The sequence below is a fragment of the Pseudoliparis swirei genome, chromosome 2, assembly GCF_029220125.1.
Source record: "Pseudoliparis swirei isolate HS2019 ecotype Mariana Trench chromosome 2, NWPU_hadal_v1, whole genome shotgun sequence".
NCBI lineage: Eukaryota > Metazoa > Chordata > Actinopteri > Perciformes > Liparidae > Pseudoliparis > Pseudoliparis swirei.
The window spans coordinates 3,592,114-3,608,988 of record NC_079389.1 but is presented as its reverse complement, the minus strand read 5'-3'; the positions used below and the strand labels follow the sequence as shown (position 1 = coordinate 3,608,988).

Sequence of the window (16,875 nt, the reverse complement as noted above, 5' to 3'; positions counted from 1 at the left end):
TTTCATCTACGTAATATTTCAAAAATCAGGCACATCTTGTCTCAAAAAGATGCAGAAAATTGGTTCACGCGTTACTTCGAGACTGGATTACTGCAACTCCTTATTAGCAGGCTGCTCTAATAAATCTCTTAGGTCCCTCCAGTTGATCCAGAATGCTGCAGCTCGTGTTCTCACTAAAACTAAGAAAAGAGATCACATCACTCCTGCACTAGCTGCTCTGCACTGGCTCCTCGTAAAATCAAGAATCACTTTTAAAATTCTTCTTAACGCACAAAGCCTTGATTGGTGATGCTCCATCATATCTTAAGGAGCTTGTAGTACCATATTGCCTCACTAGAGAGCTGCGCTCACTAAATGCGGACTACTTGTAGTTCCTAGAGTCTTAAAAAGTAGAATGGGAGCCAGAGCCTTTGTTATCAAGCTCCTCTTTATGGAACCAGCTTCCAATTTCAGTCCGGGAGGCAGACACAGTCACCTCGTTAAGAGTAGACTGAAGACTTTCCTCTTGACAGAGTTATAGTTAGGGCTGAATCAGGTTTGCCCTGGTCCAGCCCCTTGATATGCTGCTATAGGCTTATAGCTGCCGGGGGACGTTTTAGGATGCACTGAGTACCTATCTCCTCTTCTTTCTCTCCTTAAGGATGAATTTTCATCTCTCAATCACACCTTACTAACTCTGCTTTCTCCCCGGAGTCCTTTTGACTTCACGCCTCATGGGGTCATCGGACCCTATGAGACGGCATAGATCCTATCTGCCTGATGGATCATCGAGGTCTGGGTCGTGGAATTCCTGCTCCTGACTACGCCACTGTCCTGTTGAGACTCCGCCCACTGTTGAGACTCCGCCCACTTCTCCTCCCCACCGCCATCTGCCTGATGGATCGTGGAGGTCTCCATCGTGGAATATGCCTACTATGAACTATTCATACACTCTGTCATATTCATTGAATGTATTTTAACTCTAAATCTGTCCTTCTGTACACATTACATCTATTGCACCTGTCCATCCTGGAGAGGGATCCTCCTCTGTTGCTCTCCTGCAGGTTTCTTCCCTTTTTTTCCCCCTGAAGGGTTATTTGGGAGTTTTTCCTGGTCCGATGTGAGGTTTTGGGGCAGGGATGTCTATGTGTACAGATTGTAAAGCACTCCGAGACAAATTTGTAATTTGTGAAATTGGGCTATACAAATAAACTGAATTGAATTGAATTGAATTATTGGATCAATATCACTGCCATTGGATCAATATCACTGCTATTGGATCAATATCACTGTTATTGGATCAATATAACTGCTATTGGATCAATATCACTGTTATTGGATCAATATAACTGTTATTGGATCAATATCACTGTTACTGGATCAATAGCACTGTTATCACTAATATTAGACCAATTGCAAAGAGCCACGAATATAATAAAAGGTAACAAAGTAATAAAAAGTAATGAAGTAATACAAAGTAATACAGTATTATAAAGAAGTAAAAAAAGTAATTATAAAGTAAAAAGTTATGAAAAGTACAAAAGTAATAAAAAGTAATATAATAATGAAAAAAGTATGAACGTAATTAAAAGTACAAAAGTAATGAAAAACGTTTAATAAAAATTACAAAAGTAATGAAAAGTACAAAAGTTATAAAAAGTAATAAAAGGTACAAAGTAATAAAAGTAATAAAAAAAGGGAAAACAAGTAATAATGTAGCGAGGTTAATTTTAAACTACTGTGAGAAACAAAACCAGTGACTCACCAGGTCATTTAGGTGGAATGAGTCGTTCATCTCGCTGCATCTGGTCAGCCAGGAGGAAAGAAAGACTGAGAGCACAAGATCTGGACATGAGCAAAGGCTAGTCCCCAATTAAACATATTGATTTAGCATTGATTTGCACCATCTAACCTAAATAAATATAATAAATGAAAGTATTCTTACATGTTGTGTTACACCCATTAAATATAAATATCTTTATTTTTGTAATTGATTTAATTAAATGTATCAGACCATATTTAAATGTGCCACCTCTAAGAAGGGCTTGAATCATTTCTTTTTAGTGCAGGTACATTTCACAAAGTCTTTGTGAAGCTTTTCAAGTTCTTCAAGCTGCCTGGACGTGCAGTTTGTTTCCAACAACACAGTTCTAGAGCCGACCCCCGACCCAGCGTGGTCCCGTGTTTCTGTCTTTGGGTTTCAAAGTGTCTTTGCTGGAAAATAAATCCCTTTTTTTAACGTAGCTGCATTTCCCACCTCAGGCCTCATTTGACCCTTTTTACCACGACAAGCAGCGTGACGCGGTCTCTGCTGGCGCGCTTACACCAAACCAGAGTTTATTAATGTTTTCATCCCAGCACACAGCGCAACCATTGCTTTTGACAGAAGGTGAGAGGGAAACTGACCCAACCCACCGTCATCATCACCAGTGGCCCAGACACCGTCTTGTATCCTTTCCCTGATTATAAAACCTTTTGTAATTGTTGTCAAGCCGTGACTCCTCGAAGGCCATCTCCATGCACTCTGGATCCACAAGCGACATTTTAAATACTCGTGCAGTCAAATATGTTGCACCTAAAATGTTTGTTTAAACCCATTTTAAGCTAAACATAAAAATATAATTGAGCTTCTAGGTTAAAGTAACTCACTGATAAGGCAACACAATGGATTTTTAAAAAACTCTATTAAAAATGATGATGGCCACAGAAAAACTTCGATCCTCATATGAATGTTTTTTGATCTATACAAACAAGTATTTAGGTTTAAGACAGAATAACTTAAGTACGCATGACTGGTCAAAAACTCTGCCAAGAATCTCAATTATATTCTTTGTCATTAAATTAAATTAAATTCAGTTTATTTGTGTAGCCCATTTTCACAAATTACAAATTTGTCTCAGAGTGCTTTACAATCTGTACACATAGACATCCCTGACCTTTGACCTCACATCGGATCAGGAAAAACTCCCAAACCCTTCTCTGGGAAAATAGGGAAGAAACCTTCAGGAGAGCAACAGAGGAGGATCCCTCTCCAGGATGGACAGATGAATAGATGTAATGTGTACAGAAGGACAGATTAGAGTTAAAACACATTCAATGAATATGACAGAGTGTATGAATAGTTGGTAGTCGGCATATTCCACGATCCAGACCTCCATGTGCAAAGGGTGACCTCCACGTAAATGCGGTGACATGCCACATTTCTTTTAATATTTCTTGTCGGCTCTGTAAGTATCGTCATCAATTAAGAGGGGAAATAATGATGTACCTCATGATGTCGATAACAACGCTTGTTTCCATGTCCTGGACGGCGGGGGATGCTCTACCAGTTCCAGGGAAGTCTCCCCGGAGCACCGGTGGGTCTCCCATCGCACCATCGCGCGAAAAAAGCGTTCTCTTCCGGGACGAGACGAGCACAGGGACCTACAACCTGCTGCCCGGATGAACACAACAGAAACGCTGTGTGTGTGTGTGTGTAATGTTTTCCAGATTGCGCTATTTTAAAATGTTAAAGAGTAGACGGACACATATGTAATGGAAAGAACGTGTTGAATGGGTCGTATAACAATCGGAGAAAGAAGGTGAGATGCAGAGAAACACGTCTCTCCAGTGTAACTCAACCCCACAGATATGATTATGTTATGACGCCATGAGGATACTGTTGAAGAGACCGAGGGGGACTAGTGCCAGTGAGATGTTTGTGGCTGCAGGAGTCAAGACATTCAAAGCGGTTTTAAGAAATTTAATGCACAAATTTATCTGCTGGGTTGATGACTCCAAAAATGAGATCATGATGTTTTTATCAAATGTAAAATTCCAGTTTTGAAAATGACAGCTGTGAAGACACTAGTACAGCTGTTTATTTATAAAGCATGTGTAGTTCTTTGTTTGTTTTTTACTTGTGATTTTGTATGTATTTTATTATATTTTAATGTGTTGTACTATCTGGATCTTGAGTCTATAATAACAGTTTGATTGATTGATAGATTGATAGATGTGCTGGTGCAGGTCTACGGCCCGCTGTAAGCACACGGACACATGGAGTTCTGTGCTTCGATGAGGAATCCACTCCAATAATCAAAGTAAATATGATGATATTGTGTTTCTATTTGACAGCGATCCTGTTTTAAGGGCATCCCACAGTTTCCTGAACACGCCGTCAAGACGTTCCGTCAGTAAAGACTCTGATTACTTTCATAAATATGGTCTGGTAGGAAAACTGTAGACCTTAACTTCCTCCACATATTTACATAACAGCTAATTGGCTGCAATGCAACACTTTGTTCATACACCTTCAGATCAACAGGCGGCAGAAGCAGCTGAACGGGCCAGGAAGCCTTTGCCAACAGAGAGCTCCCTCTCCCTCTCTCTCTCTCTCTCTCTCTCTCTCTGTTTCTCTCTCTCTCTCTCTCCCTCTCTCTCTGTTTCTCTCTCCTTCTCTCTCTGCACAGTGCTAATCTATCAGATATGGGTTGATGAAGCGTTACAAACATTGTCGTGACCTTTAAAATGAATGAATAAAATAGGAACCTTAATTTCTTCCTCCCGTCCCCTGCTTCTTTTTGTGTGTGCAAAACCCCCCCACCAAATGCCCCCCCTCCCCCCTCCCCCCTCATGGTTTAACAAAAGCGAAACACTCACAACATCTGAAAACCCTTTGCATTTGATTTACAGGAAGTGGTTTTAAAGTCAACACAATTCCCAGCTAACGGACGGTCGAATAGGGAACCATACCCCTCAACCCCCCCCCCCCCACGCTGCTCTATTGATGCCGCCGAGCTGCAGAGGAACGGATGCCTCGACTCCGACAGAGGCTTTATCCCTCTGAAATTGGCTCTTTTGATGACAGTCTGGCTGCACTTCCTCTCCCGAATGCAGGAGAGTTTGCGCCATTTTCCAGTAAAAACCCACGGAGGCCTATATCCCGGATAGATCCGCGCTATGAAAGGGTATGAATAATGAACGTCGGCGTCTTTACAAGTTAAAAAAGACCCACAGTGCCGTTGCGTAACAGTGGAATGAGTGATGAGGATCACAATTTAGGTGGAGCGAAGCCAGGGACTGTAACACGCCGGACTAATCGGCTGCCGTGAGCCAACACATTCCACATTTATGCCCAGATTTTGTGCTCTTAAATGTAATCTTGGTGTTCTTCACAACTATAAATGGTCTCCGGTTTCCCTTGGCAACTTTACCTCTTTGAGAATCTCAGCGTCTTGGCTGCTGGCAAGGTCCCTCGACCCTGGATCACGGTTTGAAAAGCTGCATTAGCCTGGAGCAGACAGGATCACTCTTACCTTTATTGTGTTTGTGTTGTAGTGAGTGTGTTGGTTCTGTGTGTGTGTGTGTGTGTGTTGGCCTCCTCTTTGACACTCTCAACATTTTCTTTTTCTTTTCAACATCGTTCAGCACGTACACATTAGAGCGTCTCATGCATTCTCTACTCGGCCGATGCACACCTTTCAAAGACTTAGAAATGTGTTTACAGACCTTGACTTGAGCTCCTGTGAACTGATTTGAAAGCCTCTGTCGTCGTGTGTTGCGTTCAGGTGCTTTTCAAGAGGCACGGAACTCATAATTATGAGAGCTGCATTCAAGAGCCTAAAGGCGGCTGCCATTGAAAGTATGATGAATTGAATTTATGAACATTTTAGAGGTGAAGCCTTATCACTTCCCCCCCAAAGTATTCTTCCATTAGTTTTTTAGGTTATACAATATAGAATTTTAAATGCATCCCATCACATCGTTTTAACCATATCCTCATGGAAATGTGCAATTTGATGAATAAAAAGAAACGTTTGATGGTAAGTATGATGTTATATCTCTAGGTATGTCCTTTCTGAGGCGTAAAAACCTTTCTTCCTGATCCAGAACTGCTTTCTAAAGAGCGTAAAAGGTTGCAGGCTCAGCCTCTGGTGGCATAACACGTTGTGTTTTCTCAGATCCATTCAAGCAGTACAAGTCTGAAGGTGCGTTCACACCAAAAGCGATGCGAGTTTTCACGTCACCCAAAACGCGTGAGTTTACTCACTCGACCATTTGCCGTGTTCTTACCATAAGCGTTGAGTCGCTCCGCGAGGGGCGGGGCTTATCTCCGTGTCTCGTCTCCGTAAAGACCGTTATCATCTCCTTCATCCGCCACGGAATAACTAACGACTAGTTCTGCTTTATACTTGTTGTGGACGTCCCACACACTAACGCCCTCGTGTTTGGGTTGATGAAGTTACTGTTCTGTCTGAAAGATTTCCGCTTCCAGCGCTACGAGAGCGGAACATCTAAACACTGTTATTGTGTTCATCACATTATGATATATAATATATGTAATTGTGTTCATCACATTATTGTCTGTCTTGTTCTGATTCCACAGCGGCGGGACAACGATGACGCGTGGAGCAACTCAAGAGCTGATTTGCCCGAGTTGCGAGATTACCGCCTCAAAGTTGAAATATTTCAACTTGGGGCGAAAATTGCGCGGCTGCAAACGCGTCGCCCACATCGCGTCACCCCTATCACGCCGCCCGGAAAAAAAATATCATGTCTATCGCAGCCACACGCGTCTGTACGTTGACTTTTCATGGGATTCGGTCACGCGAAAAAATCGCATCGCTTTTGGTGTGAACGCACCTTTAGCCATAGCGTAGCAAAGGCTGTGTTGTTTTTTCGCCTTGAATGGCATGACTTTATGTTTAAAACTAATTGATGAATACTGTGTCCCATGTCTTAACCCTTGTGTTGCCTTAGGGTCATTTTGACCCGAATCAATATTACACCCTCCCCCCGCCTGAGGATTAATTTGACCCCATTCAATGTTTAATGTCGGTGTTCTTTCGGTAGTCAACAAACAAACATAAAGTGCCTCACACTTAAACTTGGAAAACAATATTAATTCTAATAATTTTCTGGAGGTTTTAATTGCTGGCGTCAAATTGAACCCAAAGGGTAAAATATGTTAGTAAATATAAAGGTAACAGGAGGGTGAAACATTGAATCGGGTCAAAATGACCCAAAGGCGGGGGGAAGGTGTAATATTGATTCGGGTCAAAATGACCCTAAGGCAACACAAGGGTTAATCGTCTTCCCATCGCCTATTTTTTCTAACGTGTCACGGATACTCAACTGTAGGAGCTGGTTTAGAGCGTATAGAGTTTGCTAATAATCGCTGATTATCAGAAACCACGAACTCAATGTGTTGCATTTCTTCCCTTTAGATTCTGTTCTGCACCCTCAACTCTCATAAAGTGGACATGCAGAAGCTACTGGGGGGGGGGGCGGATCGGACTGGAAGACTTCATTTTCGCTCACGTCAGAGGAGAGACCAAGGAGGTGGAGGTGACCAAGACCGAAGACGCATTAGGCCTCACGATCACAGACAACAGAGCTGGATATGCTTTCATCAAGGTGAACACGAGGCAGAGTCGGGTAGAGGGCTCCAAACTGTGAATCTCATGTGGAACATATGTTTGTTTCAGAGGATAAAGTAAGGCAACACCATAGACCAGCTGAAGACGGTCTGTGTTGGGGACCACATCGAGGCCATCAATGACCAGAGCATTGTAGGCTGTCGACACTGCGAGGTGGCTAAGATGCTGAAAGAGCAACCTCGAGGCATACCTTTCACGCTCCGCCTGGTGGGGCCAAAGAAGATGCGGGAACAGATTCTTGAGGGGCGGCTAACGATGGAAAGCGAGCCGAGCGTGAGGACGCTAAAGCTGCACGGATGCAGGTATTTGAAGAAGTGAGAGTCGAGGGATTTAAAATGTTCCGCTGAGCTGCGCAAATGATGCAAAAGCATCATCAACAACATATTAATATCTCGATGTGACTAATCCCCTCTCGCTCCGGGTGTTGAAGGATCCGTCTATCACGGAGGGTTTGAACGTAGCGTCGCGCGCTCTCCATGCACCGATTGATCATTGAGTGACGAGGCTCGTCTGAACCGCGCCGAGCCTTCGAGGACCGCTTCGCCACTCGGATGAAGGTTCCCGTGGTTCGGGACTTTGAGCCGAGTTCTCCAACGATGAGTTAAGCCAATTGAATATCGCAGCTGAGACTCGCGTGAACTCATTCGTCCATGTTCACCGTGCCGCGGTAAGAGGCTCTCACGTCTTCATGGTTGGTCTTATTCCAGATGAATGAGGATCTCAATGCATCCATGTGAAGAAAGAAAGATTTTTTTGCAACAACAATAGAGATTGGAAGAAATCTAATGATGTTAATTTGACCTCCTACGATCCAATGATAGTGATAAATCAATTTAACGTCCTTTCACAAAATGCTTAAGTGGTGGGAATGATGTTCATTTCGTAAATTAAGGACCCATCTCGAGTCAAAAAGCAACTCTTGCAAACAAGAACATGACGGTGGTAGGAAGAGCAACAGCGTCAGGCACAGCACGCTGTTTCTATGTGCTCCTAATGGTTTTGGCAGCCACCCTAAAATCAAAACCACTCACTCCCTCACCACTCACCTTGAATAGCCGAGCTGTTGGGGAACAGATGGAAAACTCCCCCAACTTCTACATACTGGATGACTGCTTGATCCACAAGCACCCGGGCTACGGAAGTATGGTGGTGGAGGAGCTGCTGCGACGCCAGCGGCATCCCCTTGTTTGCTGCAGGGAGGACGTGAGAGGGCGTGGAGGGGTCCCTCGCCTCGTTGTCTCGATCTGCCTGCTGATATCGGGTGACGTTCACCCGTGTCCCGGCCCCGGACAAAAGCAGCGACCTCTCAGTGGGGCCGCGCCGATGGCCGGCATTGGCCTGGACACTAATGCCGGACTAGCAGCTGCAGAGACTGCGGGACCATGCCGGCGTCCCCGGTGTCAGCAACTTCGGGCTCCCAGCGGGGCCGCGCTGACGGCTAGTGCTAAGCTGGTTGGGAAATACACAAAGACACTCAAAGACGGCCGGGCCGCCAGCACTAGCCTAGCAGCTGAGGACACTCCAGGACCGCACCAGCATCCAGGTACTCCACACGTGACCAAGGGTATGCTCCAATCAGCAAGAAAGCAACGAGAATTCAGATTCTTCCAGACTGTAAATCATGCAAGGGTAATATGGGAGCCTACGTCTAAACCTAAGGGAATATTAGGCGGACACTTGAACATCCGTAGTATAGTGCCAAAACGGGACCAGATTGAACATCTGCTAATGGACTCTAACCTAGATTTTCTAGCAATGAGTGAAACTTGGCTGCATAGCAACATCCCGACCAGCATTATTGATGTTCCTGGCTACACATGCTATAGGAAAGATAGAACCCTGACAAGGGCTGGGGGGGAGTTTTACTCTATGTTAGAGACACTCTAAAATGTAATGAAATTGAACTGAACACGACACTTGAATGTCTAGCTGTGAACATTGTTTTATCGCCAAAGATGAATTTTAATATTGTTGTACTGTACAATCCACCATCTTATGATGTTTCATTTTATGATGATCTCGACAAACTTTTTAAATACATAAATGCTCGTACAGAATCAATTTTTCTGGGTGATTTTAATATTAACTGGTTAGAGAAAAAAAGTAGAACGAACTTAAAGAGACTGGTGTCAAAACACAGTCTCCAGCAGATGGTGAAAGGCCCAACGAGGATTACACGAACAAGTAAAACCTTGATAGATTTAATAATCACAAATAAACCCCAGCGAATTATTAGAACATATAACCTACTCACAGGACTTTCTGATCATAATATGACCATGGTCGTCCGAAAACTCACTAAACAACGTCTCCCAAAATTTACAAATGAAAGAAAATCCGGGAACCAGGGCATTCCCAAAAACAAACATATACAAATTGAAGATGACTTACATAAATTAGACTGGGATAATGTGCTACAGACCAATGAGCTAGAAAATTGTTGTAATTCCCTGACACAAAATCTGATAAACCTGGTTGGGAAATACACAAAGACATTCAAAGATACGCAGCGAAAAGTCTCCCTACTTTGGCTGAATAATAACATACTAAAGCTCATGAAACAGAGAGACTATGCTTTGAAAAAATCATTACTTACTAAAACTAATACGGATCTTCTCATTTTTAAAGGATTGAGAAATAGAGTAGTCAGAGAACTGCGTAAAGCAAAAACAACTTATTACATGCAACTGATTGAGGAAGCGGAAGGGAACAGCGCATCACTCTGGAAGCACCTCAACAGCCTCACTAAACACAAGCCAAGGCAACAAAAAACTATAACAGAACTGAAAGTGAATGGGGATACCAGCACTAACTACTTAGAAATTGCAAATGAACTCAACAACTTCTTTATTCAGTCAGTGGAAGAGCTTGCTAAGAACTTTGAACCGGTAACCTTACAGGGATCAAAGGCTAAACCAAAATCCTTCCAAATTAAGGAGGTAAGTCAGGAAATAATATGCAAAGTCATTAACACATTAAAAGAATCTAAGGCTAAGGACGTGTCTGGGTTGGACACCGCCTTCATTAAAACTCACTGCTCATCCCTGGTTAAACCTATAACACATCTAGTAAATCTCTCCATTAGAGCAGGCAGATTCCCACAAAGCTGGAAACAAGCCATTATCACCCCAATTTTTAAAACAGGTGCAAAGGACCAAGCAGGTAACTATAGGCCCATCTCAATACTACCTGCTCTCCAAAATCCTGGAAAAGATCATAAAAGATCAATTAGTTGACTACCTTGAAAGCAATAACATGATCCACCCCAAACAATTTGGATTTAGACAAGGATTCTCAACAGAAATAGCGAACTGCTACCTAACCGAGAACATTAAGAGCAATTTAGACAGGGGTAATGTGGTGGGAGCTGTGTTCATAGACCTCAAAAAGGCCTTTGACACAGTGAACCACAATATACTCCTGAACAAACTAACCAACTTCAACTTCTCTGAACATGCAATTAGCTGGTTTGCATCTTACTGAACGCACAGGCAGCAACGTGTCAAAATAAACAACAAACTCTCAACGACACAACAAGCCACTATGGGTGTTCCACAGGGCTCCATCTTGGGGCCTCTGCTGTTCAGTCTATACATAAACGATTTACCAACATGCTGTCAATCCGCAAACTGTCAAATGTACGCTGACGACACAGTTATATATGCCTCAGCTAAGACACCAGGTGCAGCAGCAGAGACCCTGACCAAGGAGATGGAGGGAGTATCCCAATGGCTCAAAGATAACCATCTCACACTAAACATCAAAAAGACTGTCTCCATGTGCTTCTCTATAAGAGGGAAATCTAAATGCCCCATCAAAATAGACCAAGAAGCCATAGAAGAAGTTAGTGAATTCAAATTTTTAGGGGTTGTCTTAGATTCACAACTTAACTTCAAAAAACACATTAACAAACTCTGCAAGACCGTCCGGACGAATCTGAACTGTTTCAGAATCATAAGACATCACATACCAGTCAAGGCAGCCTTGCTGTACTTTCACGCAATGATTCTTTCTCATATATCTTACTGTATTACTGTATGGGGCCAAGCCTCCCAGACAACAGTTAAACCAGTCACATCATTATACAAACAGGCACTGAAAATAATGGACCAGAAACCAATAACCACACATCACTGTTTAATTTTACATAAATACAAGCTTTTAAGTTTCGACAGCTTCATTAAGTTTTCCTTTCTAAAACTCATCTTTAGATGTGCAAACAACATAGCACCTTCTGTACTCTGTCTTAGTGTGACAAAAACGTGCACCAGGAGAGTGGCCACTAGGGGATCAGTGGGTGGCAACTGCACAGCAGAGATGCGCAAAACCACTTTCGGTCAGTCATGTTTCTCAACAAAAGGGACCCGATTCTGGAACGACTTACCAGCGGAACTAAAAACACAAACTGAACTGAAAACATTTAATAGCAAGGTAAAACTCTGGCTAAAAGTAAACCAGGGATGTCAACACTGAAACACACGCGCCAGCCTGCACACGCACACACACACTCAATTTAATGGGTTTTTATTGTATTGTACGGGTTTTATTGTATTGTATTAACTGTGTTTAGTTTAGAGGATCTACTGCCTGTGTTGCTCTTGTATATATCTTATTATCTTATGATGTGTATGGTTAGGTGTATGAACACTCAGTCTATGCATGGATGTTTTGTCAGGTCTTCTCTGTGTATGGAGAGCTGTCTGCACACATACACCACTTTTAGATTAGTTTTAGATCTAGACATGTTTCTTGTTTCTGTTTTGTTTTGTTTTGTTTTAGAAAGGCCTGACCAGGGACTGGGGTTGCAAATTAGCCAATTGGCTAGAAACCTTCTGTATCACATGTACACTTTGTATAATAATGTGCGCTGCTTTGTCCCTGACAAATAAAATTTAAAATAAAAAATAAAAAAATCAGGGTATGCTTTAGGGCGGGACAACCTTGAGATTGACAGGTCGCTATGGCTACCGGAGCCGTGCCTTTGTCACTCCTCCGCAGTCCAAATGTGGTCACTTCTGCTCACTAGTTGCCAAAAAGCCAAGATGGCGACGGCTAAAACGACAACGTCAAGGCTTCAAAATGGCCGCCGGTTGACGCCACGACGCCGACCTTCTGCCCCGACGTTCAAATAACCCGGCGACGTGTCACATTTATCATCCACATTTCATTCCGGTACGAGTGGCACACGGTGATCTTTTGTCCTCTGTGCCATCTGTGCAAGATGTCCTGGATGAAGAGACCCCCCCCCCCCCTCCCCCCATGGCCGAGCAGTGGCTAAAGAGGGGCTGAAACAGCTGAAGCATTGATTACCCCGTTGACACCGCGGGAACCCATCAATCAACTATGTAATGGTCACGAGCTTGACCCTGCCGCTGCACTGTTAGTGCCACCGCAGAGAGGGATGCCATGCATCTCACTTTCAGTCAAAGAACAACAGGAAGGAAACTGGGGAACAATGACTTGAAAAAAGGAGATCTCGAGCTGAACTGTGAAGCGACCCGGAGGAGCTCAGAGAGGCTAAAAATGGAAAATGTGTTCGAGGAAATGCATATGTTGATTATGGAAAGTCTCACTGTACGGCGACCTCCCAGAGAGACGACTATCAGGAGGGCGTGATTTGAGAGGGGGCTTTATTTTAGGCCTTGCTCATCATTAAGACATTAGTGTGTGTGTGTGTGTGTGTGTGTGTGTGATGAGGGCATAAGGGAGTAAAGGTCAGAGTCTGTGCCAGCGCAAAGAAAGATGCTCGGCATGAGAGTGACCACCGCAGCATGCGTAACTAATATCCGCTCACTCGTTCAGAGACCCCCCCAAAGCCCTTCCTCTGGCTGTGGGGGGTCTCCTCAGGGAAGGCTCTTCTTGCCTCGCCCCCAAAGCGGACGTCTCCAAATACAGACGGCGCTGTGAAGGCCGCGTTGAAACCGAGTTACGATCCCAGAGCTTCGACATGAGGATTGGAGCCCGGACTGAAACAGATTCACGACGAGTGCAGACTCGATCTCCAACTGACGCTAATATTTCCGTATATATCTATATTTGGACATTACATGTCGTCTACTTGAGTAATTCATTAATTGTACTTCTTAGAGTAGTTATAGAGTACATTTGCATTAAAATATACTTACTTCTACTGCAATTGTTCCAACGCCACAGCCATAAGCGGGAGTCACTGTGATGTCACTAACTCTTACTGTCACCTATTAGTTTGTTGAGTTTTGAAGTCTTGAGTCCTGCATTTTGATTACTTTGATTCATATTTTGTAATTTGTCTTTCACTACTTAATTATACTAATAAAACAGTTCTAAAGAAACAATGCTTTTCACTTGAATGCCCACAGGCATCCCAGGAGGGAAATGGGCCCTTTGTTAACGACGTGAGAGCCTCATTGAAGATGTCATCATTACTCCGGGCTCAGCAGCGGGTTACATTTGAAAGCCTTTACACTTTGTGATAATAAAGGCTGAATGTCAAACGATTCTGTGGTCGAAAAGTAGTTATCAAATACTTCTTTTCTGTTCCCTCTTTGTGAAATTGCACAGCAGACGAATGCGAGGTGAAATGATGTACGTATTGTATGAAGGCGCAGGCCTTGGATCCTCATTATGTGGCCATGACGACGTGCTTTTATACCCATGTGGATGGAATTAGACTCCAACACTAGGATCACTGGATGTGGGCAGGCTGGCTACACACTGGAGGGTGCCTGAATGCTCACGGGGCTGACGGCCCTCATCTCCACGCAAAAATGAATATCGATGGTCAACAATGGATTTTAAAGAGGAGTTGGTTATTATATGCGTGTGGGATTCCTCAACTTGCTCTCCTGCCCTATTAGTCACAATGTGAGAGCCACTGGAGAGCGTTTAGAGCCTGGCTTCTGAACATCCCGTAGGGAGTCGCATCTGAGCCGAGTACCAGCGAGCAGAAGCTGACCGGCTGGTATTAAAGCACATTCAAAGATATTAAATGCCATTCTTCACGTTCGGATGAAAACGATATCTGTGTATTTGTGTCATGCAGTTATGCGGCTTGAGGCTTGGCCCCTTCCAACATCCGTCGGCGGCTGTGTTGCGCAACACTCCAAGGAGCGTCCGAGTGTCGGGCCGTGACAGCTGTTCATCTGGTCGAAGCGATGCCAGACAAAGGCGAGGCTCGGACTCTTATTGGGAGAGGCCTCGGCATGCTGGCGTGCCGGCGTGCTGGGCGAAGCGGATGGTTTTTGATTGCCGCATGCTTGACGGCGGTCTAGAAACCCCTTTAAGGTCTCGGCACACGGCTTGGGTCTAAATTAAACTACAATGAGAGCATCCTGAAACTTTACGGTAAAAGAGAGAACGACGTCACTTTGAAGTGATGTCATGTGCCAGATAAACAATAGGGATGGGTATCGTTTGTTTTTTTCCCGATACCGGTGCTAAACCGCTACTTTTAAAACGATACTTAAAAAACAAATAATCCCAAAACGACGATTGACAATGACATTAATAAAATCTTCTGCCATATTCCCTGTAAAAGCCGTTATCATGGCCGCACTGACCAAAAACGGATATCAGACTGCCGCGCTCGTAGCTCGTCGCTAGCGCTAGCGACGAGCTCGCTTAAACATGTTTATAATGACAAATTTATTATTTCTTGGCCTACTATTATGAATGCAAGACTTGCAATCAACGTTACGGTACTAATCTGAGTTTAGGCTGCTCGTCATCATCGGTCTCCACGTTTTCAAGGGGACCACTGGTGTGCTCGGCACGGCCTCACGCAGACAGTCAAACACAGCGCATGCCTCCGATTTAAAAGTTAAATATGATCGGCTATCGTAACCTGCTGACAGGGCGGAGTCACCAGAGAAGTTGACAATATTTTTTTATTTTATTTCAATCGGCTCAGGCGATCGTCCGTGTCGTCCGACATTATACTGCGGGAATTATTTCCAGAACTCACACCAAGTGTTTGTGTGTTGAAAAGAAAGAAAGAAGATGACTAATAAAACTCAGCCCCCTCATCATCATCATCAGTTATGTACATGGCGTTTCTTTAGTCTGTCGTGGATCACTGCGCCACTTCTCAAGCTCGTCTGTTCACGCTAACGCGGAGCTCGCTCATCTACGCCATGGAGGGTGTGTCGCCACCCACAGAAGCACAGTGTCGAGTGGGAAGCGATGCGGGGCCCTCAGCCCGTTCCCTTCCATGGAGAAAATAAAAACGCGTGTCGATAGAGCGGCGATATTGGAGGGTCGACCATCGGTGCTTTGATGAAATAAGATTTTTTATTATTATAATGAATACGTGGGTAAAATGCAAGTAATAGAACAGTCTGCTATGTTCAGAAAACGACAGCAAGTTCCTGTAATGCATGTCTTTAAAACCAGGTCACCATGTCACCATCAGGGTATCGATATACATAGATACATAGCCCAGCCCTAAGGGATTGCCCTGGTAGATATACTATGGTATGAACCACTACTAGCTATTGATGTGTGTAAGCATTTACACTTTAAAGTCACTAATTAACAACAAAGAGAAAATTCCAAAAAATCAAAAAAGCATGCTAGGTCTTGCATGCTTACCGCCACACAAAACAAAAAACCTAATAAGTCACAAAGCAGCTGAAGTACGATACGATATCGAATAACTCCAGAAATATATTTGTGTATTTTATTTTTCATTCGATTATATATAATGTGACTCTTAATATTTCCAAACGATAACGCAGTCAGACAGCAAAACCCCGGAGGCCTGGCGGGTAAAACTGGAACCAGTCCGTTTATCTCGGTGCATCTTACATCGAGTTATTTCTTCACCCGTCGGGAGAAAAAAAGAGGCCGTTAAAAACTCCCAGGGGAGCCGCTTCCTGCCCGGCCGCGGCCCGGAGTCATCAAAAGCACGTATTCTAATGATCCCTGACAAAATCGTCGGGCGTCGTACTCCAGGGTGCGACGGTACTTTACATTACAGCCCCTCGATCGATAGGGAGGCGGACGTGAGGGGCCTCTGCAAAGAGAGCTTGGGGGGGGGGGGGGGGGGCACTTGACCTCACGAGACACGTGGGGATGTTCGTCTGTCAAAAACTCATTAGATCGGCCGCTGTCCCCATTCAGGTGTGAGGGTTAGCGGGTGTAACGCAAACACGCGTAACCCGTCAGAGACAGAAACATCGACAGCCGCCTCTTAGAACCAATAAGTCGTTCTTTACGGTTTGGACCTTTTTAAAACAGTGACGCGGCGTAAAGGCGGCGTACAATAAAAAAAGAACGTCAACCAGGAGGCATTTTGTTTCAAAGTGGCCCACATCCCCCCCCCCCCCCCCCCGAGGAGGAACCAGTCATCACAGACGACCGGCGAGACGTCGGGCGCCGCAGAACTGGGTCGTTAAAGTGGATTCATGTTGTCATTCGGAGATGAAGACGCAACAATTCTAAATAGGTCGTTCATCCCGGCCGGAGCCGTAGTGGCGGTCATTGCGTGTCCTTTGTG

At 44.2% G+C, this 16,875-nt stretch overlaps 1 protein-coding gene across 1 annotated transcript; it reads left to right on the top strand.

Annotated features, from left to right (window-relative positions):
* Window positions 1-3,296: 3,296 nt before the first annotated feature.
* On the top strand, window positions 3,297-7,718 carry LOC130201719 (PDZ domain-containing protein GIPC3-like). The gene is given in 4 exon segments (XM_056426823.1): window positions 3,297-3,335; window positions 7,188-7,241; window positions 7,243-7,377; window positions 7,449-7,718. Coding segments are annotated over 4 exon segments (498 nt in total).
* Window positions 7,719-16,875: the final 9,157 nt, after the last annotated feature.